The sequence below is a fragment of the Erithacus rubecula genome (assembly GCF_903797595.1).
Source record: "Erithacus rubecula genome assembly, chromosome: 8".
In the NCBI taxonomy this organism is placed as follows: domain Eukaryota; kingdom Metazoa; phylum Chordata; class Aves; order Passeriformes; family Muscicapidae; genus Erithacus; species Erithacus rubecula.
This window is the reverse complement of record NC_136659.1, coordinates 6,695,291-6,717,494: the sequence shown is the minus strand read 5'-3', so window position 1 is coordinate 6,717,494 and position 22,204 is coordinate 6,695,291. Positions and strand designations below refer to the sequence as shown.

The 22,204-nt window shown below is 38.5% G+C and overlaps 1 protein-coding gene across 2 annotated transcripts in view; it reads left to right on the top strand.

Moving 5' to 3' along the window:
• CALCRL (calcitonin receptor like receptor) overlaps nucleotides 1-22,204 on the top strand; it is a 63,125-nt gene that overhangs the window by 14,973 nt on the left and 25,948 nt on the right. For both annotated transcript variants that reach the window (XM_079310713.1, XM_079310712.1), the window contains exons 2-5: nucleotides 18,370-18,469; nucleotides 19,440-19,584; nucleotides 21,045-21,155; nucleotides 22,073-22,185. In XM_079310713.1, coding sequence (XP_079166839.1) covers nucleotides 18,419-18,469; nucleotides 19,440-19,584; nucleotides 21,045-21,155; nucleotides 22,073-22,185 — 420 coding nt within the window. In that variant the 5' untranslated portion in view covers nucleotides 18,370-18,418. The remainder of the gene's footprint in view (nucleotides 1-18,369; nucleotides 18,470-19,439; nucleotides 19,585-21,044; nucleotides 21,156-22,072; nucleotides 22,186-22,204) is intronic.

The window sequence follows — 22,204 nt, the reverse complement described above, 5'->3', positions numbered from 1 at the left end:
CAAGACTAACTCAGTTGCAGCTGTGCATGGAGCAGGAGCACCATGGGCAGAGCAGCTGCCTGCTGGGCCAGGTGGAGCAGCTCAGTGCTGAGGCTGTGCTCTGCTCACCAGAATTAGTTCCATGGCCTGAGCAGGAGCGCTCCGAGGCCGTGTTGTCATTCCAGCACAGCCCTGCCAAGCAGCTGGTGCTGCTCCTTGTTTTTGTTGTTTTTTTTCTCAGGGAAGTAGGGTTGAGCTCGCTGGAAATGTTTCTCATCTTTCACTGATATAAATCAGTAAACATAATAATTCAAAGAAAAATACATTTGCCATACATTACCTGTGTGGACAAATACGTGTTTTCCAGTAGTGCCTCCCATTTATGGTTCCTGTGTTCTGTAATAGGTAAACTAATAAGATATGTGAGGTTTAAATTTTATTTCTTTATTTATTAGCATCCATATTCTCCTTAAATAAAGTTTGATAATCTAATGAGTTTAAATTAATTAGCCTTTTAGGAGGAAAGTCTTTATCTATGTGATGAATGTGAGAGGGAAGAGCTATGGTCAACAAAACTAGTGGCTACAGAATAGTTTTTAGGATGCTCTTTTAGAATTTACTATTATTTGCTTACAGTTGTTTTGCTGGAGAAAAAAAAAAATGTACTTTTCCAGAACCTATATACTGTTGCAGCAGCTCATGAAGAAATGTTAACATTCCTGGAATGGGTGAGAGAGAGGAAAATATATTCACTTCTGAGGGCAAAATCCAGCTCTTGTTAGACTGTTAAGAGTTTCTGCACTGAGACCTGTACTAGCATCTTATCAGCTTTGATTCAGCAAACATTAGTAAACTAAGTTTCAAATTGCTCTTATTAGATAAATTATTTTGCATCTGTGCACCCTGTTCTCAAGGTGAAGGGCTTGGAAGAACATTAAATATACAGAAGGCTACTTGACTTATCCAGCTGTGCAGCTTCTTATTTGAGGAACTGAATTTGTTCATCAGTTGCCAGTCTTTGGGCATCAACCTCAGCACCATCTCATCCCACCTACTATAAATTTCTACAGAATTTTTATGTCCTAATGTGCAGATCTGCAACAGTAGAAACAACACAGGGTAACCACCTGCCATCAAAATAAGTCAGGTCAGTGATGACTTGCTACTAATAGTCTGGTCTCAAGTCAAAGATGGTTGTATTTGCTGATAAGCTTGATTTTGTTTTTCTTTTCTACTAATTTGTGAGTTGACTCCTGGATATTTCATCTAACTAAGTAGTTTAGCTGTTACAAATTTTAAGTGGCTGTTAGGTAACTTTTATAACACGAGGGCCAGGAATTTTCAGGCTTAAACAGTTCCAAGGGGTCTGTATATGATCATGCTCTATGCTCATACCATGTCCTGTACATATTTGTACCTTGCAGCTGTAGCTTGAGAATGTTGTAGAACTGACAATTGAGCCAGGTTCCAATGAGCTCTAGGAAATATGCCAGTTTTTTTTCCAGATACTGGGATTGAGCTCTTTTCCCCACTTACCTTCTGTCCCATCCTGATGGGTTTTTTTCCTTAAATTTTTAAAAGTTTGTCTCCACAACAAATTGCTCTTAGGGCAAATTAATACTGTGGAAACAGATGTTTCTGATTTGTTAGCAGCAACATGTTGTTTTCAGGGATCAGAATATTTCAGGGGTCAGAATATTTTATTTTTTAATGCAATTCATGCTTTTAGTTTATTTTAGAATACTTAATGTTGTTTCACAGGTGTAATTGCATTGGAACCTTTATACTCAGGACCTAGGACTTCCCATCTTGAATCAGATGTAGGTCAGTGAGCTTTAGTATCCCCCTTTTGATTTCTGTGTGTACCCTGTGCATGGTGCTTCCTGAAATGAAGGAAAAAAAAAAATTATATGGCACCTTATGAAATTGAATTTATTTTTTCAATGGCTTGTCTACAGAAAAAATAATTTCTCCTTAATGGCCTTGGAAACTACTTAGTACTGTGAGACTCATACCTTTAATCCAACTACACATTTCACTAATAAATATGGTGTATAATAGGATCCAGGACTTGTCTGAAAGGAGTTGGATGAAACATCTTTCATGTTTATGAAAGCTATATGCTGCACTATATAAAGCAACACAGTATTTTTATAATTATCAGCCATTAATTTTGTTGACTTCCTTCTCCTCCTAGAATTAGCACAGAAAGGAAGTCACACTTGTTTGAAACTTTGATCAACAACAACTCCCTAACTTTCTTTTTTTGCTTTACTAAACTTGTGGCTCAGAGTCAGATTTTGTCAAAATAACAAAATTTTGTCTGAGTGCTAAAATTCCAGTTTGCCCACTAATCATTTGCTAAGAGTGCAACTTGACTTCTTCAGGAATGGTGAGGAGCTGTGGACAAAGACCATTTGAGCATCTGCACATCAATAATTTGGACTTTACTGAGGGCACAATCAATACTTGCCACCTATTCTAACCTTCCCTCTTCCTTCATCAACAAGAAATTGGATTAATAATGTGAGCGTCAAGCATTGTGCATTTTAATAATTTTAGATGCCCTCAATAAGTTAGTTACATTTCAATGACTGTGTTTTGCCTCGTGATAGTGTGAGGGCCAATGAAGTATGGAAAGAATAAATGAAAAATAATCAAAGTTTAAAGACCCTAATTCAAATTACTTGCCAAATGTACCAAAAAATGAGAGAACTTGGAGATTTTCACAGTTTTGAATATTTTATAGCTCTTTAACTGTTGCATGGGACATAAATTTGTCTTTAGAAATTTTAGAGTTTTATAATTTAGGCAGTTCTGCTTTCTCACTTTTATGAGCTTCAGTTCAAATAGGAAGTAATGTGCAATAACACAAAAGTTATTGAAGCGTTTCATTCCTTGGACATAAATGCAGCTAATTCTGAAATCCACAGCTCAGATACTGTCTTTCTGCAGTAATTCCTCAGTTGTCCCTCTGGGGTGTAGATCCAGCTAGGACAAGGAATGCTAACAAACCTTAGGATGTAGCAGCAAGTACGTCATAACCACTTTTGCCAAGAACCTAATCCAGTCCCACTGTGATCATCTCCACCTATGTCACAGTCCTGCAGGAGAGAGGATGTTGCTGAGAGAAATGCATTTGAACTATTTTATGGTAGAAAACAGCAGGAGATGCATAGGTTTTCAAAGAGAGTTTAATACAAATTGAGTGGGGTTTTTTGTCTTGTTTGAATTTTAGTTCGGGGTTTGATTTTTTATTTTTTCTGCCTTGAAGGCTAGAACAGATTGTCATAAAGAAAATTTCAACTTACACTAGTCCGAGGTGAAATACAAATGAAAGTCAAGTTAGAAATAGACTTTCCACAGCATAAATAGTGAAAATTGTGCAAATTGTATTTGGCAATGAATATATTATAATTTTACAAGGTACCTTTTAAAGCTCACTACCTGAATATATTGAGAAATAAAAACTAAAATTAATAGTTTGATTTTTATAGAGTAGGAACCTGTTGATTAAAGTGTAGTATCTTTCATAAATAGAACATTTTTAATAGCTGAATTGGAATTATAAGAAAACTCCACGAGCGCACAGGGCGGTAATGAGTGATGTTCCTGACACAATCCACACAGCCCTGGCTGTTGGAGCTGCATTGTTAGGCTGCTGGCTGGGGCTCAGGATATCCCTTTCTGCTTTCACAAAATTCTCTTGGGCCCTTAATTTCCAGCTGAACAGTCACCAAAGGTCCGTGGAAGAGACCTTGAGCAAAACTTAGACCTCACAGAGCAATGCGGATGCGCTTTATTTATTTATTTGTTTTTACTGCGTGTTCTGTTTGGGCTTTTCAGCTCTTCCAGATGTAAAAATACTTGAGAGTACTTACTAGTTGTTCAAGGGACTACCCAGGTTCACAACTTGGTCTTATTTCAGTGCAGAATAGCATTTCTCCTTGAGTATATAAATCTCTTTGTCAAATATTGTCTCTACAAAGTTACATTTCTTTTGAGCTCCTTTGGGAAGCAGAGAGGGGTGCTGCTTTTTGTAAGATTATACCTTCAGAGCTGCCATTTGTGGGGCTGTTTGGCAGAGCTCATCAGTGTCAATTACAGCCTCAGGAACAAGAGTCTAAGCTCAACAGAGAATGATATTTAAATAAAAATGATCTTTGATGGGAAAGAATACCACCCTTTCCTCCACCTCCTCTCTGTACTTGAAGATCACTTGACTCTTCTGGTCCCTTAAACCCTGGGAGGAGCCATTTCCTGCAAAAAGGGCTGTGTAAACAGGATGAATGAAAGGCAGCCCATGGTGCTTATCTGTCCTGCTGACTGGGACACTGCTGAAAAACTGCTCAGGTTGTGTTTGCCAGGTTCTGGATGTTGAGAGCCCTGCTGAGAAAAGCTTCCAGCTCTGTGTTGGATCTCACCAAAAATTCGCATTGTGCCCTCCTGGCTCTTGTTGGGGTTTCTCTAGAAGTTGTACTTAGAAATGTGCCCTTTATTGTCAGTCCTTTTTCTTCTTGTTTTTTATTATTATATTATTATTATTCCTGTTCCTTCAGCTCAGCTGTTTATAGGGAAGGCACTAATAGGGGAAGGGTTTGTAGTGGTCTGTGATTGGGGTGGGATGGGATGACCCAGCACTGCTTCCTGGGAAGCAGCCTGGCTCAGTCCATCAGGATACAGCAGATCCATGGCTTGGCAAGTGTCTCTTACACCCTCAGGGCATCTTAGAGGGCATGGGGAGCTCTGAGAGGCAGGGAATTTAGCTTTTGGGCTTGCTTGACCCACACAGGTGAGAAACAGCATTGGCAAGGTGTGTGCAGTTACATCTGAGTGCAAGCATGGTGTAAATGGAGGCTGTGCTAGAGACTGATTACTTCCCTAGCAGTTTGGAGAAAGCAAAATGAGAGACAGAGGTTTATTTCTAATGGTTTTGTGCTTTCTGCAACATTTGTATGTGTTCAATTTTTGCTAATGTAAAAGGTTGATTAAAAATAAAAAGGATGATCCTGATTAGCTGGGCAGGTCCATTTCCACTGCACCAGCAGGTGTTGTGGGTGTCCCTGGGGTCTTTTTTGAGAGAAAAATAGCTGGTAGTGCTGGTATTTAAAAAGCTCAAGTTAGCTTCTGAAGTTAACACCCATTCAGTTCCATTTTTTGTTTGGAGTGCAGAGATTTGAGAATTTCTTGGTGTACTTTGACCAGACCAATAAATTTCCCCAACTAAAAGAACCCTAGAGTTGTTCAAAATCCCTTTTGAGTGTTTCAAAATCTAAGTGAAGTCTTGTCTCTTATGTCTGAAGATTTTTAAATTGATCCACACTAATGATAATTATCACGTACTGGATTTTGAATGTGCTGTGGTGTTGCTATTTTACCATATTTTACATTGTAGTATTTTTCACATTTTTGTTTAGGAATACAGTCTCTGACAAGTAATTTTCTAGTGGTTCCTGTCCTTCCTTAACATTCTTATCCTCTGTCAGGATGGCTTGCTTAAGAGCTGTGATTTCTTTGTGGTTACATGTAAAAGACATTTCCAGCTCCTCTTAGATCTTCATGGGAGTGATGAAGGAATCAGGAAAATCAAATATGACCAATTATTAGGCTACCAGAATCAGACATTTTAGTCACCTTTCTCAATGCCTGTCTATTGCAGGGGACTGTTACTTAATGGGATGTGGCACTGGAGTTTCACTGGATCAGGTAGATTTCCAGTTTCCATCTGGGAATTGCAGGTAGAGCGTGATGTGAAGCTGTATCTGTTTGGTGATTTGGGCAGGATGTGTAACAGGTAGATTGTCTCACTCGAATAACACTTAGCACTGGGAATTCTTTGTGGGAGATGTTCCTTTAAACTCCCTAGTGAGAGGTATCAACACCCAAACCACAGTCTTAGAAGAGATTTCTGTCCTGAGACCATCTCAGAGGCAGGTAAGTGCAACTCCAGGTGAAAAACTGGTGTAGATGATAAAAGACTGATAATTTTTTAGCAAAAATGCTGATTAATTTTTTCCCTGATTTTTCATTTCTCTGGGTTTTCTCTTAGGAATTTTACTGTCTACTTATAGTCCTTCTGATGAAAATCCCAACGGAAATGAATGATAAATCCATTTCTAATTGCTGAATTAATATTTAAACCTCAACTGTGACATAATGTGCAAACTGATGGTGGGAAAATCTCTTATATTCCTTTCTTTTTTTTTCTCTTGAACATGTTAAGGGTTTTTTTACTTATGGCCTTCAAAAACTGTCAGTTTCTGTAGGCTTCTCAAAAACTGTAAATCCAAATGGACTGATCCTAAACACTGCACTTTCTCACCAGTATTCACTCCTACAGAGAAGGAAAATTATATCTGTATTAGAAGCTGAAATTTATTTATATTCCACAGACTGTCTGTCAGACATGAAGCTGGTTAAAATACCTCCCACAATAGATATGTCTGTAAGAGCCACACATGGCTTAAGAATTCTTTCACAAAGCCCTTACTGAATATATCAACTGACTCTCAACTCTTTGATTTAGGATCAGGTTTGTTTGTTTTTTTGTTTTTTTTTTGTTTAATTCTCTTGCTCTTGTCATCCCTTTTTATTCTTTTTTGGTGCTTCTCTGTGACCTTACAGGAAAAACTGCATTTTTATTATTTTTTTGCTAGAACTGAAATAATTTTCTTCACAGGGTAATGATTCTACATTTGGTAGCATTATATATTTTCAGTAGCAGACTTGGCTCCCCCATTTGGAATAGACTGAATGTCCCATCAGTTTGGTAGTCTGATTTCCAGCAGATGCTTTAGGGTCATATTTCATGTAATGTCTGACCCTCAGGGATCACCAGCCAAGTGGGGTTCAGAGTTCAGATCTCTGGGTGATGGCCACTTCAGATTTAAAGTTCTCTGTTCCTTAAAAAACACTCTTCAAAAGTGTCTTTCTGTTCTCCAAAGCTTTGTAAAGTGGTGTAATGAAGCAGCCTGAGGATCAATAATGATTTCAAATATTGAAGTTGTCTGGTGGCAATGACATCAGAGGGGATTTACTTATTCTGGTGGTTGCAAATGATGCTTTCTGATATCTCAGCATCTTACTGAAGTAATATTGGAAATTATGTCTTTCAGAGTAGAAAACCCAAACACATGTAAAGTTATCAGTGTCCTTCTTGATCAGGGTCTGTATCTAATCCATTCTATCCTTGGCTTGGACAAAGCTAAAAGTGCTTTGCTTCCTGATCTGTAAAACATTTATATGTTATTTGGAATACCCAATGCCATCTGTAAAATGCCAGTAGTTTTGGAATGATGTACAGGAAGTGTTTAGCACTGCACAGTCAGTAAAGGCTTGGGATCTCACAAGGGAACACCAAGAATAAAAATGATTTTTTGATTTCTGTGCACTATACTCATCATTGAGCAGTAATAAAATAGATTTGTGCAGTATTTGTTTCCTTATACTCTCTTGAGAAAGGGAAATATATTTACTGGTTGGGGAGGAAACCAACCAGGCTTTATTCCTTCAAATTTTTATTTCTTTTGGAATCCTGGAGGAGTTATGGCAATAAGAAGGTAGCTCATGAAATGTCACCTGTTCCTTGTGTGGTGTAGGCCTGTATCAATTGCCAGGCATTTTGCCTTCCATAAAATCACTGGTTGGGTCAGTAAGACATGTACCTGTTACAGAATTTATCTACCAGCAAGACTTGCATCCAGTTAGAATTTAGTACTGAAATCCTATTTCTCTTACCTTAATATAGCTCCTTGGGAAAAACCCAAACCAGTTGTTCTTAGAGCTTCAGAAAAGAGCACAATTCTCTCTCCAGCATATATGCTGATTAATTCAGAATATCTCATTCATTACCTGCTTGTTTCAGCAAATATCCTGCTCTATCAACAGCAGGAGGAAACCAATGCAGGAGAAATCTGGATTTCACCAAAGGAAGCTTGGCATAAGCTACCATGATAGAAATAAATGCAGGAGATTTTTTTTATTTGTGTCTGAATGGTTCCCTCACTTGGGTGATGTTGTTTCCGTTGGCTCCAGCAATGTCAAGGCCATTGATGATGAAAGTTCTGTGCTGTTTTCCCCACTGCTTGGAAAATTCTCCCTCCCTCCTCCCTCCCTTCCCTCCCAACCAATCCCTGCCAAGCAAGCAGCTGTGAATAAAATTTCTCAGCAAGATGAATTTGGATTTTCACATGCTCTGTGGAACAGGGTGCACAAATGCAGCTTTGAGAGGGTCACGGTGGTGCAAGTCCAGATCTCTGCAGGTGCATGAAATGGATGAAACTTTTGAGATGTCTTACTAAGTTAAAGAGTAAGGGGAGAAAAAAATTTAAAATGCATGCCAAGTGCATTTCTTGATGGGTTTTGGTACCTCAGCCTGAGGGAAGTAATGCCTGCAAGTTTGATGTCCAAGATTTGTATCAAAGCCAGACTAATGTCTGTGAATTCTGCACTGGTATCTGAGACACTGACTGAACGATGGCAAGATCTAATCTGTATCAATTCACACTCAAATGATTATTTTTAAACTTAATTTAGGTAGACATCCTTATAAAAGCTTCCCATCAAATTCTATGCATTTTGTTCCTGCCAAGGACTTTTTTTCTGGAGTGTGAAATTAGTCTGAGACTTCTGTGAGGTTTATTTTTCTCAAGGAAAATAAATGCAGGATGTGAGTATGCAGAAAATATGGGCACCTATATTAAAGCCATATAATATTTTTCATGCTTGCAGTGGAAATTTTCGTTTGCTGGCAGTTTTGACAAGCTTTAAACTGAGATTTTCCATTACATTTCCTGCCTTCATATTATTGTTAATGTTACATCTGGAGGGGAGATAATGTGTTTAAATGTATAAATTATGTGCAAATAAAATTTGCATGCAATTCATGAGCAGAATAGCAGTGCTTGATGCACATTCCTCTGCTGTAGCTATAATGCTTGTAATGTTTTATTACATTTGATATGTAATACTTCATCTTCCTGGCATATCTTGTCCAAGTGAGACTCCAGTTTATCAATGCAGAGATTTTTGTGTCCAATTTTTGTAGTATTTTTAATGTTCATAGTATTTTTTTTTTTTTTGGTTTTCATTCAGGTAAGAGAGGGCGGAATACTGCAAAAGGATATGGAAAAGTCTGTTTGTAATTAAAGGAACACTAATTGGACTTTAGGGACTGTGTGTAAGATACACTGGTCTTTCCCACGGCCACACCCTGAGCATATGATCTTCAACTGAATTCATGGAAACATTCACACTGCTTCCTACAGATTGCAGCTGGCACTGTCAGTGAAATCCCTGCCTGACGGAGAGCAGAGGGGTTTATGTGATAATTGCAGCGCTGGTCCCACTCTGCAGCTCCGTGCAGCAGATGGGTGTGCTGTGAGAAGAGCAGAGCACACAAAGCCAGCGTGCAGAAATGCTGGGATGTGGCACTGCCAAGGTGGGGCTGGGAGAGAGGGCCCTGCTGACCCTCAGAAATGTGTGTGGCTTTCAGACTGCGTGCCAGCCAAATTGTCGGCTCCCCCACCAGCTGCTCTTGCTATTTCAAACTTTTCACGTCTTTCGCGGCAGCAGAAACTCTGCAAGCAGAATTTTTTCAGTCGCACAGAATCCCTTCTCTGTTAACAGCATGAAAATGTAACAGGGTGCCAACTGAAGTATAAGGCCAGCTAGATTTGTTCCTGTCCAGTTTTCAGCACTGTTACTCTCTAGTATTTGAGAGTGAATTAAGACTTCAAGATGCAATTGCTGGACAAATTTGGAAATTAGAAAAAGCTTAGCTTCTTACTTTCAGGTAAGAATTATATACAATTTCAGGTGGAAGAAATTTTGCCTAAGTGGTATTTCAGAAACCATATACAAATGTGTTATTTCAATTAGTGCTAAAGATTTCTACTTAGATACTCTTACTCAAGCTAAAAGACTGAGCTCAAGTCAAAAAGAAATTACTCTTTTAAAAAAGTAAGTGCACATTGACAATGATAGTTCATACAGATTAACACTCAAATAGTTTCTAGGTGGTTGAAAATTGTATTGCCTATCCAAAGAGTCATAAGTTCCCTTTGAGGGATTGGATGTAACAAAACAAGTTGAGACTCTGAAGTTTATGCTGGTGCCAGTTATTTTTTGCCCTCTGTGTCCAGACCAGAATGAGGAATGCCTTGGGCAAATACTGAGAGGGGTTACTGCAAGCACAGGGTAGCAGTTTGCCTCTGTTCCAAGGATCTAATTTTGTTAAGCTGATTAGTCAATTGCTTTGATCCTCTAATTGACTTTTAAACTGACAACATCTCTAGCAAAGTGTTTCTTTATCCTGGACGTTTTGGCCCCTGTCAGACTTTTGCTTATATCAATATTCCTGTGAGTGTGGCAGGGCATGGATGAAGGTAATTCCCATTTCAAAGATTTAGAAACCACCTCAGGTAATACTTAACCTCAGTTTGGCAAAACTAATGTTAACTCAGACTGACAGAAAATAACATTAATGCAAAATACCATTGACCTTAGCAATATCTTGGTATGTATCATCTGAAGGAAATGTGGGCAGAGGATGGGAAAACCTTCTATCACTCCCTCCTTTATGGCTGTCTTAAGATGATTTCTGCAGCTAGTCTGTGAGGAGAAAGAGAGAGCTATCTCCCTGTATATATGATAAAAAGGAAGGCTCTGGTTATAAATGTAAGCAGAAAAGCTTTGATATTGTTATGTTCTTAGCCTGCCCTTCAAGGACGTGCATTCATGATTTTCTTCCATTCAAAGTCATTCCCAAGCCTTTGCCCTCCTCCCCTGCCTCCATAGGTGCATATACCAATATGCAGGTATGGACTTGAAAAAAGTATAGAAGGTGATTTCTTCCATACTATCAAGATTAACTACCTCTGGTTTAACTTCCTTGAGCCTCACAGACTCCTTTACAGCCAGCATGCCCTGTGTGAGCCCAGCTTAAACCATTTGCTGTTAAAGTGTCATTTTAGTAATGCAAGAACATAGGAAAGATGGGGATTATCTGTAGCTAATTAAGGCAAAGGAGACAAGCTGCAGAACACTAGAATTCAAAAGGTTGGTTTTGGCTGCTGCATGTTCTTGGCTTTTCTGCAGCATGGATTAGTAGTTTTGATAATTTAGCACAGTATAACATGAATTGTCTAATATTCAAAGGCTGAAGTATTCCAGAGCTTGCACTTTTGACTTCTGGCATGTGAAATTTTAAATTTAAGAGGAAATGTTCTGAACTGTGGTGACTTAGATTGACCTGTTAAAGGCTTTGAACCAGCTGGTGGTTTATTTTGTTTTAAATGAGTATACCAAGCTGATTTTTTCTGAAACTGCCTTAAATTCACCTGAAGTTTTTTAGGACTAGTAAATGCATCCGAAATATCTCATGAGAGAAAATGTTAATATTTGGCATGAACTTTCCATCTGAAATTTCATCCTTAGCCAGACTAAAACTATTTCCAGTGAAAGTGCCTTGGGGATATTTTAGTTCTCTGTACTGCGTTCCGGGGTTTGGTTTGGTTTGGTTGTTGTTTGGGGAGCTTTTTAAGTAAAATAAAGAAATTCAACACAGAATCAGAAGACTATAGTGCTTCTGACATTTCCATGATGAGTTTATTTCTCCACTTTGTTCATCAGTTCTGGTCAAGTGATTGACCAAAGATGAACCCAAAGTTGGGACACCGGTTCTGATGCAGTGGCTGCACCAGCACTTTGTTTATCCTGGCAAAAGCAGTTCCCTTTCCTGGCCACCTGCTCCCTCCCCATCCTGCTCTGAGCTGCTGCTGTGCCACAGGCCACCTGAAAATTAACAATTTCATTTTAAAAAACACATTTTGAAACTTTATCGCTTTATTTATGACTGAATGAGAATGTGTTTGTGCATAAATATTCACACTTCTAAATGTGAATCTAAAGGAAACTGGTGTAAAACCTGTAAGTGTCATAGGATATGCTCAGCTGCCAAACTGGGCTGGAGCCAATGAGAAAAAGCCTGAGTGGTAAACTCTGAAAAAAACAAAAGTCCTGGTACATTTTGCTTAACCCATTTTCCCATTGCCTTGTTCTGACCTTGGGAAAAGTCTTTGAACTGTGGAAATACTGTTCTTGTAAAATTAGCATGTGTCAATGAAGAAATAACAAAAAACTTTTAAAACTCAGCCAGTTGAGAAAATTACTTCATGTTGTAAACATTTTCACAAAGAAACCTTTGGATCTCTTTTGGGTCATTACTTGGTAAACAGCATCAAACGGAGTCATTCAAATAAAACAACACTGCCTGAAAGGGGCACACAGAGCAGCAGTACACTCTGCAGCTTTTAACTGCAGTGGCTGGGAAAAAATCCCACTTCAGCATCTCAACAAGGGGTGTTAGACAAGTCCTAAGGTCCATTTGATTAATTAATAAATTCATATTGTCTTTGCTTTAATTCAAAACAGAAATAATTTTGCTTGAAGGTGGAGAAATTTTCTTTGGAGATCTATTCTGTATTCTTCACATATGTCATAGGACTGCTGAAACTGAAAGGGGCCCTGAAGCACATTGAGTGCATCTCTCTGCTCCTGGCAGGACTACCTAAAATTAAATTCTATGGCTAAGAGTATCATCCATATCCAAATCTAGGTTAATATATACCTAGTAACAATGTGGGAGCTCTCCAACTTGTTAAAGCATGAAACCCATGGAAAACAACAAATGACATGAGTGATTTCCTTTTATTTAAAATAGCATATTAATTGGAATATCCTTGCCACATCACAGCAGTTTTTTTTGGAAGAAGTAAAATTTCAGGGAAGTTTACTGGATATATTTCAATCCATTTTTAAAATTACCATAACAAGAATATAATACACTTGGAAGTTACATTTGCATCTCTTAAGAGTAAAACCCCAGCAGTCTCTTGGTAAAGATTTTATTTCGCCAGAATCTCTGTTGCCTTCCTTTAACAACTAGTTCAGGAGAGACAAATAATTTTACTTTGCTTCAGTACTTTTAAAATTCCTGTGCTGCATTTCTTTGGCAGGGTTAGATATCCTGCTGACTTGCAGCTATAACCTCCACTGAGTCCTTGCCATTCTTCCACATGGCATTGCATGGTCTGTACTGCTGGCTTTGTGTGGCCAGGAGTCAGTAGGAAGTTCATCATACTGGACAAGGAGGGGCAGAGCTTTCATAATTTATAGGGAAAGCATGGAGAGCACAAGGGCCAAGAGAAGACTTCTCAGTGTAAAATCAAGGAGGAAATACTCTTACCATTTTTATCACTGGAAATCCTGTTTTAAAGAGCCAAAACTGGTGTGATGGACAGAACCACAAAAAATCTGCTCTGCAGTCTGCTGTGTGGACAGGAGTCATGTTGACCTAAGGGAGAAATTGTAGAATATGCCAGGAGAAAACCTTGTAGACATTCCCTCCTCTAAAATCTTATTTGGAGAGCTTTGTTTGTGGTGGCATTTTTACTCCATTTTTTTTTTGGTTGCTTATGATTTTAACTGGACCTCCAGAGAATAACTTGCAGTGTCATCCACACCTGTGAACTGATCAAAAGAAGTGTTAGAAAATAGAGGAAAACTAGGACCGCTATCACTGTCATAGGTTCTTGTAACTTCAGGTGTTACTGAAACTGACCATGGGTGTTGCCAATTACTGCTAGTAATTTCTGTTGGGTGCAGGTGACAAAACTTATCTGAATGGATGCCAGAAGCTATTAATGGGAAGAAGCATCCAGGAGTAATTTAATCTGTGTAATTTCATATGCAGATGGTTCTGCAGTCTCTGTGAGGCCTCTGACATGCAGCCAGAGCAAGGCAGAAACAAAAGCAAAAAGTGTTCTAATAAAGAGAATACAAGATGTGAAACACCTTAATGAGCCAGTCCTAGTTTCCTAATTTCCTACTTGCACAGACCTGTACCAAGAGACCAGCACAGCATACAGCCCAGGAATTAAACAGCGAGGATTTTCTTTTACTGAGCTGAACTACCACCTGCACAAGGAAGGTGCTGTATAATAATTCAGGGATAAATTGAGATATGCCACTGTGTTTCTTTATTTCTTTTAATCCTCAAAAAGACAGTAAATACCATTGCTCCACAACTTCTTCCCAGGAGAAACTACTGGAAAGGAAGGTAGAGATTGTTTGTGTTGCATTGTTTTATTTTCCTTTACTTTCAAGCTCTGTAATTTTCAGGTGGATGGAATAATTCCCACACATACAGCTGTGAGCAGTTATGGGATACCATTGAGCAGTTTGTTCAAATCCTGGCAAAAGTGATTCCCTCAGAAAAAAAAGGCAGATTACCCAAACAGGAAGATTTCCAAACTGCCTTGCACTGTTCTCTAGTATAAGGGTGGAGAGTGTGCAGTCCATGTCCAGGACTCAGTGAATCTGGGGGAAATTATTGTTTGGCTGGTGCTGCCCACTTGCAAAGCCCTTTTAGTCAGAGCAATATTTCCCAGAAAGTTTATGTGAGTGAAGATACAAGTGGAGCCTCAATCTGTGATTCCATTCGAGGCTACTGGTTTTGTTGGTTTGGGGGAGTTTATTATTAATAGTGCAATTTGAACAGCAATTCAAATTAGGGACATTTTGAAAAGTATTGGGCATTTTCCAACTTCTTGTTTTTTGCCTTCATCTTGGGCTGAAACAACCAGGTTTTAAATACTTCAAGTTATATGCCTCTCTCCAAAAAGAAGCAGAAGTAACAAAATTGTCAAGAAAATACCCATTCTGACCCCATTTTCAGATGAAGTTTGTCTGTATGCAAACATGTTTAAGTTCAGTGTTACAAGGTTACAGCACACTGCAAGGTATGTAATTTACACTGCACAAGTTTTGTGGCTTTCTCTTTCTTGTCATTAAAAAAAGTTTGTTTTCTTGGCTTGTGGACAAATTAGAGGTGACAAATTAGTGAAAAATATTTGGGCATTTATGGATGGGCCTTCAGTGCCATAAGTAGGATCTCCCTCCTGTCCCACTCCCATAGAGTTGCATTCTCACTTGAAGTCAGATTTGAAAACTGCTTGAGGTGGAATCTGACTGTGCTTTTTGTTTTGTACTAAATGTGATTTTCAAATTCAAAGAAATTTTTTTTTTTCTTTTTAATGACTGCTTTTTTTAACCCTTTTACTGCATGGTTGAAACGGGAAGTGTCTGGGGCTCATCAAGGGTGCCACTTACTCCTGGGAGGATGGGGAAAAGTTAAAAGTAGAAACAGCTGATGAGGCAGGCTGGCTCTGTAGAGAAAGCAGGAGGAAGAGAAATGGGAACATCTGTTAAAGCTATACCAGTGACTATTTTAGATAAGTCCAGCTTGCAGTTCCTCTTTAATTCCTCATTCTTCAGTAGGTGTCACTGCTATCAGTGACAAACACAGGCCACCGTTAATGGCAGCTCCTTTTTTGTTGTTGTTTTCTTTAAGTTATCTCAGTCTTCACTAAATGCACAAACATGCACCACAAATAAAAATGATATTTCAAAGATCTGGAAGATCTGATTTACTGTTACAATGCTGTAGTGTTGTCTATACCACCCCAGTTTCAGTAAATCCCAGCCCTACTGGCTTTTGTGCAGGTTCCCACTGTCACAGAGTGGACTCAAGGGATTAATTCAGCACACTCAGATTAATCTCAATCCAATGCAGTTCTTTTCTCTGCCCACAAGTGGACTTGTCAGACTTGCAGTAGCAGAACAGCTTGGGAAGCATCATTATTTAAGGACACCTAAGAATGGTCTCTTTTCATTATTAATTTCTTGTGGGCCTAGTATCTCCCAGCTTTGAGAAGAAAAGAACTTTCAGAGAATTAGGTTTGGTTTGTATCTCACCAGAGCAGATGATTAATGAAAGCAGCCTGACTTTCTTAGCAGTACTGGCTTGCTGCCTCAGTCAGTGGAATATATTACTGTCCATCCCTAAGAAAGTTCTTTCCTTGGAAAAGTCTTGTCCAGATTAACTGGAATAAGTGTTGAGTGAATGAATTCATGCAGTGATGCAAGAAATGCTTTCCTGCAGTCCAAACAGGCCTCTGAACGACCTTCATCCTGTGTTTTGTAATTAAGTCCATAAGTAGTGATGTTTAGAAAAAAGCAGTGGTTAGGAGTTTTTTTCTCTATATATGTTAGCAACTGACAGATATGAGTGGAAAGCATGGAGTGCATTATAGGCTTGACTTAACATTTTATCTCCTGAGAAGACTTAAAAATTTAGCAGCAGATATTGGAGCAGTTGATAGGAAATGTCTACAAAATCACTAGGGATGAAAAGACTTGGACCATTAAAGGAACTGAGCTAAGGGATGGCTTTTGATATTGTGAAAGAGAAATAAACTTGGACTCTTAATCAAAGCAGATAATTTCTGCCTTTGTTTATATGATGTATCTTTTAGATAAATTAAAATAAGCAAGGCTAAGTGAGAGCAATATAAAAACATGCATTTTAAATTTTTCATCCAACATTTGTTTTAGCATAAGTATTTTTGGAACTACAGTGGAGAGAATTATTTTGAACTGTTGTATACCTGTATAGAAAAGCATGCACTAAATTATGGTTGCTGTTTTCTTTTTGGTTCACCTCTTGGCTTGTCCTGTGCATGTAATTTATTGATTTTAACCCTGCACAAATGTGCTCTGTCATACCTGGGAGAGAAAATATTACTGACTTACTTTACAGTAAGTTATTAATTTTAATTTCCTTAGAAGGTCAGGGCTTTTTCCCCTAGGAAAACAGACACAGCTGTAAGTGAATGGAATGTGATAGGTTTGAATTAATCACACTTTCCCCAGGTAATCATGCAGAATTGAGCTCATATTGCCCTTAATTTACATATACTTTAGATATCTGGTTTTAGTCAAGCCTTAGTCACTGTACAAAGATTTTAGATTTTTCTTTAGTTAACAGATATGAGTTTTTAAAGTTATCTATTCACTTTAGTTCTTATCAAGTGGATTATCCAGGGGATAAGTAGCTCAAACCAAGGATATATTTCATGTATGCTAATTTGTCTTCCTCTAAGTGTTTTAAGAGCCTTCAAATTTGAATTTCAGAGCCTCACCTGTGCAATTTGCAGCAATCAGTGTTCCAGGATTGCATGCCACTGGCAAAAATAGAAGGAAGATTATGGATACAACTTTAGTCTGGGTTAAACAGGCACAGCTGATTTTACCACACATTTCTTGTCTTTGCATCAGGCTGTGCAATAAACAGCAGTGATTTCATATTTAGTAGTCAATAATGTCCCACAGGATACTGTTTATTGTGCTGTAGTTGTATTAGGAGGATCCAGTCCCAGTGTTAAAGCAGAAAAGTAGCAATGTTGAATGTTTGATTTTTGTGACTGAGGCAGGGGGTGGGTTTTCTTTTAATCAGCATTTTGTACCATTATCTCTGCTGGCCAATGTACAGCCAGTTGCTTGTCATACCCCATTCTCTCATAGCACATCACTGCTGAATAAGAAAAACTTAGAAAGATGAGAGCAACAGTGATGTGAGGGGGAATGTGTTTGGATCAGGACCCAGGTTTGTGTGTGGGTGCAGCACCCACAGCCCTCTGCATTCTCTGGCCCTGGGGTCTCTGAGCTGTGGCAGGGACTTGGGGTATGCAAGGATTGTGTCTTAAATCTCAGTGTGAGAGTTGGAATGAAATATGAAAAGACAGAACTCTCTGACATTCCCCTTCCTTTTGAGGCAGTTGTCTCAGCAGGGTTGCACTAGATAGATGGTCTGTGTGCTTCATAAATAGTGGTGTATGTTTTGGTGAATTTTTCAATTCAAGAATCAATTTCAGGAAGAGTCTGCAGTATGAGGTGGCTTGGATATTTGTATTTTCTTCAAATGACAGATAAAGAAACTACAGGTACTGCAGATCCAGAAACTATTTTACAGCTCACAATGAATTCTTGCATTGCTGCTATCATCCTTACAAAGCTGGAAGTCCAAGATCAAGTGGCTTCTCACTAGATCAGTTATTCCAGAAATGGCAAAATTAAATATCAGGAGATATGATGACAATGGGAAGTCAATGTGTGTGTTTGAAAGTCTGAGTGTGTTTGAGGGAACCCACCTGCAGTTTGCTGTGGTGTCCCAAAGCAGAGATGGCCCCAAGTGCAGTTTGTGTCTTGGGCTGGTACCAGGCACCTGGAAAAAACCCTCTGAAGGTGTTGGTTGAGGCAGCAGTGCAGGAAAACTCTGCTGCTGGAGTTCAGTGCTGAGGACCTGAGGGCCTTGTTTTGGTACCATATTGTGCAGCCCTGTGTGTTTCACATGGCATCACTGTGCGTGAAAAGAAACAGAAAGGGCCTCCATCAATTTATTTGAGTTCAGAAATAAAATATTAAAGTCTTTTATCAGTTTTGGCTTTCATTAATTGCTCAATTTTTTTTTTTTTTTTTTTTCTATTGCAGTTTGAGTTAATTCAGCTACGACATAAAATTGACTGCACCAGATATAAAAATGACAAAAATCTGGATCACATTTTTGCTGCTCTTCTTATCAGTTACTATGGTGAGTCTTATGAATTTTTAAAATCACTTCCAGTTTTAACAACCCTGTAGAGAGTACCACAGAAATTATTAATATGGAAGCACAGAAAGAGCTAATTTTGTGTTCAAATCTTTATCTACCTTCTGTTGTCCATTAAATTCCTTTGGCAAAGGAACAGAAATAGTATTTACCTCTGCTGAATGCAGAATACTCTCTGCTGGCTCAGAACAGTGGGCAAATGACACAGAGGCAGTACCCTCCAGACCCCAAGAAGAGGAGGAGGCAACTGATTGAGATTCAGAAACTTCCTCAGAAATTTTAATTTCATCCCTTGTACAACAGTGAAACAGTATTTCAATCTGCAGCTTTGTTTTTCTGTGAAGCTTAATAGCTTCTCATAAAATAATTAATTCCTATTAAAAATGCACCTAAATGGTTCAAGTCTTGTTCAAGATAAGCTTTCCTAAGATTTTTTTAGTTTTTAATTTTAATCACTATTGAAGTGGATGTCTTGTCTTTTGAATAACATTCTCTATTCTGAGGGTTGACTTTATGGTTCACTAGACTACAGAGAAACCAAATAGCTCTGGACAAGCTTCAGTGCATAAAATGTATGGAAGGTCTTTTTTCATAAAGGATCATTCTGAGCCTGACTGAAATGTCTTTTAAAGTAAACTTTGATATATTTCACTGGGTTTTACTGAAGCTGTTCATATGCTTCTGACTGTCTTAGTGCTTTCTGTGCATATTGCTATTCTTATTTACAAATCTTGCCAATTTTTCCTACCCCATGCTCATTCAGGAGACATTTATCAAGACTCAATAGTAAGAATTGCTAAATTAACCAGAAAAACATAAAATCATGTTGTCAGAAATAAGATTTGAAGATCAGGAAAATAATATTTAAAGTACACTATTTAAAAAGATTGATATTGAAAAAGTTTCTATTGGAGCTTGTACATGTTTGCTAAAAGAAGTGTTTTTCTCTTAGTTCTTGGCCACTGCTACTCCAGCTGAGGGACATCAGAACACCACAATGGACTTTGCCCAGCTGAGTGTCACACGGAATAAAATCATGACAGCACAGTATGAATGCTACCAGCAGATTATGCAAGACCCTATTCACAAGAAAGAAGGTAGAGGTTGCTTTCCCATGAGGTTTGACTAATGCAGGTGGTCAACAGAAATGATTTCTGTAATTCACGATTCTTTAGTTATATTAATTTCTTATCTTGCTAACAATTATTCTTCACGTGGTAACAATATTTTCCCAATTTTTTATTAACATTACTTCAAGATGCATGAAGTAATGTGTTATACTTTCTGCCCATAGCACCTCTTCTGATATAACACAAAGCTTTTCTTTGTGATGAAATAAGAAAATGTTAATTTAAATAGGTATCTATATTAATATTTCATAACTAATTAATCTTACCACCTTATTTAATTTCATGCTCTTATTATACCTCTGTCTGTCTGGTCACATCTGCCTTTAAAAATTGTAAGTACCTTAATCCACACAGTTTCCCTGCTCTGAGGGTTGTGCTGGTGTCATTATTGCTTTTCCTGATAAGTCACTGACTCCACTTGTTGCTGTGAACCTTGGTAGCATCTGGAAATACTGATTGGCTTTTGAGGCAAGGAAAGGTGATTGTGTTTTTCTACAAAGAGATTTTTCACTTCCAAAATGATTCTTTGGAGGAACTGAGTGTCTGGAGGTCAGAAATGGATACAAAGATGGTAATGTAAGCTTATGCCCAAACATAAGGGGGGCTCACAACCTCAGAAGGATCTGCACAAATGGGAGAATCTTCAAATGAGGAGGAATTGCACCATATTTGAGAACTGCAGCCTTTGAGATGGGGACATTATTAAGTCTTTAAAAGAAACTGAAGTGAGATAATAAAAACATCTTGAGATTTGTGGAGAGGCACACAGTCATTCTGCATGCCTTTTGGGAAAGAAGCTGTTTATAAAATGCCAGCTCATTCTCAAGGGAGGTTTATTTTAGATGTTGAAATGTGTGTGAGCAATGAGGCATTGGAACAGCTCTAGAGGGACACTGAATTCCCTGTTCCTGGGGCACTTAGGGAAGTGTTTGTCCACAGTGACTGGGGCACAGCAGCTGTGCCTGCCTCCCAGCCAGGCTTTCTCATGGCTCCTGGGATGCCACCGTGTTTTCTATGAATGAGAAAACATATGTACAGACTTGGTATGCATCCCAAATAGAAATAAATTCAGAAAGGCCATCTCTGAAAGCCTGAGACTCTTTGCTAAGGTACATGACTGAGTTGACTTATGGGATTCATTATATTAATTGATTTAGGAGTTTTTGCCCACCATGTTCTAGATCTGAGGTTTGCAGATTGTAGATGTAGGCCATTTCAAGATGAACGAGACAAGATTTTAAAATGTGTTCATAGAAATGTATGTATAAGGAGCTATTTATTAAGTGAAGTTTTAATCAACCACTGCTCAATCTTTTCTCTTTTCTCCCCATTGCTGCACACCAACCTTACCCAGTCCTACATCTTACCTTTGAAAGACCATTCTGAAGCAGGAGTTACTTTATTCCCAGGTCTCTATCTGTTTGCAGGTCCTTACTGCAACAGGACCTGGGATGGCTGGTTGTGCTGGAGTGATGTTGCTGCTGGGACTGTGTCAGTGCAGCGTTGTCCTGATTACTTTCAGGATTTCAACCCATCAGGTATGAGTGCATTGTCTTCTACATCAATGTTATTTCTCACTGAAATGAGAGTCTGGAGATTTAATGTCTCTTGTTTGCCTCACTCAAGTCATTAATGCTCCAGCATTTCAGAAACTCAAGACCCATTATTTGCATTTTCCTTTTATCGCATAGAAAACTGAAAAGTTACTTATTTTCTTTACTGAACTGTGTCCCTGAGGGATTCTGTAGATTAGGGAGTAGGAATTGAAGTTAGATCATACTTCTTCCTCTTAGAGATGAGCTTTTCTGACAGACAAGCAGAAATATGACTTACTCCTTTACCTCAGTTTAACAGCTGAAGTTGACAAAGAGTTTCTCCCACTTCAAATCACTTCCTGATTCTGTGGGCTAAGTTTTGTGAGCATGTGGAAAATGTCATGGATTTCTTTGTATTTCCCAGGGTCTATTCATGCCTCTATTTGATGATAGAAATAATTGTGTTTCCAGCAATTTTCCAGTTTGATTATTGAGCAGTTTTGCTATTTATGTTTTCCTGCCTGCCCAATACTAATTTCTAGTGGTAGGATGTTAGGCTTCAGATTCCACCTTGGATGTTAAGCAAGCCATTTAAATATTCTTGTCACTTCATCTGGTAGTTTTCTAACAGTTAGTTCAATGTATTTTGGTGCTTAATGGATTGGAGAGAGAAAATCTATTTGTTTTCTTAAGGCAAATCACATCATCGGTTGCCCTTGCCAAGCAAAAGCAGCGGCCTCAAGTTTCTCAGAATTCATAGTAACAAGCAAAGTCTCTCTAGTCATATTAATAAAGCTGTCATTTTTTTGCCAAAATTTATTAAATACTTGGCATCAGGAAAGAGAATTTCGGTGCTGATCGTTGTGCTTTTCTTTCACTTTTCTTCTTTTGTTTTTTCATTCCGTCAACTTTGTTTGCAGAAAAAGTTACAAAGATCTGTGATCCAAATGGGAATTGGTTTAGACACCCAGAAAGCAACAGGACATGGACAAACTACACCCTGTGCACTATCTATACCCATGAAAAAGTGAAGGTAGGAGAGGAATGAGTGC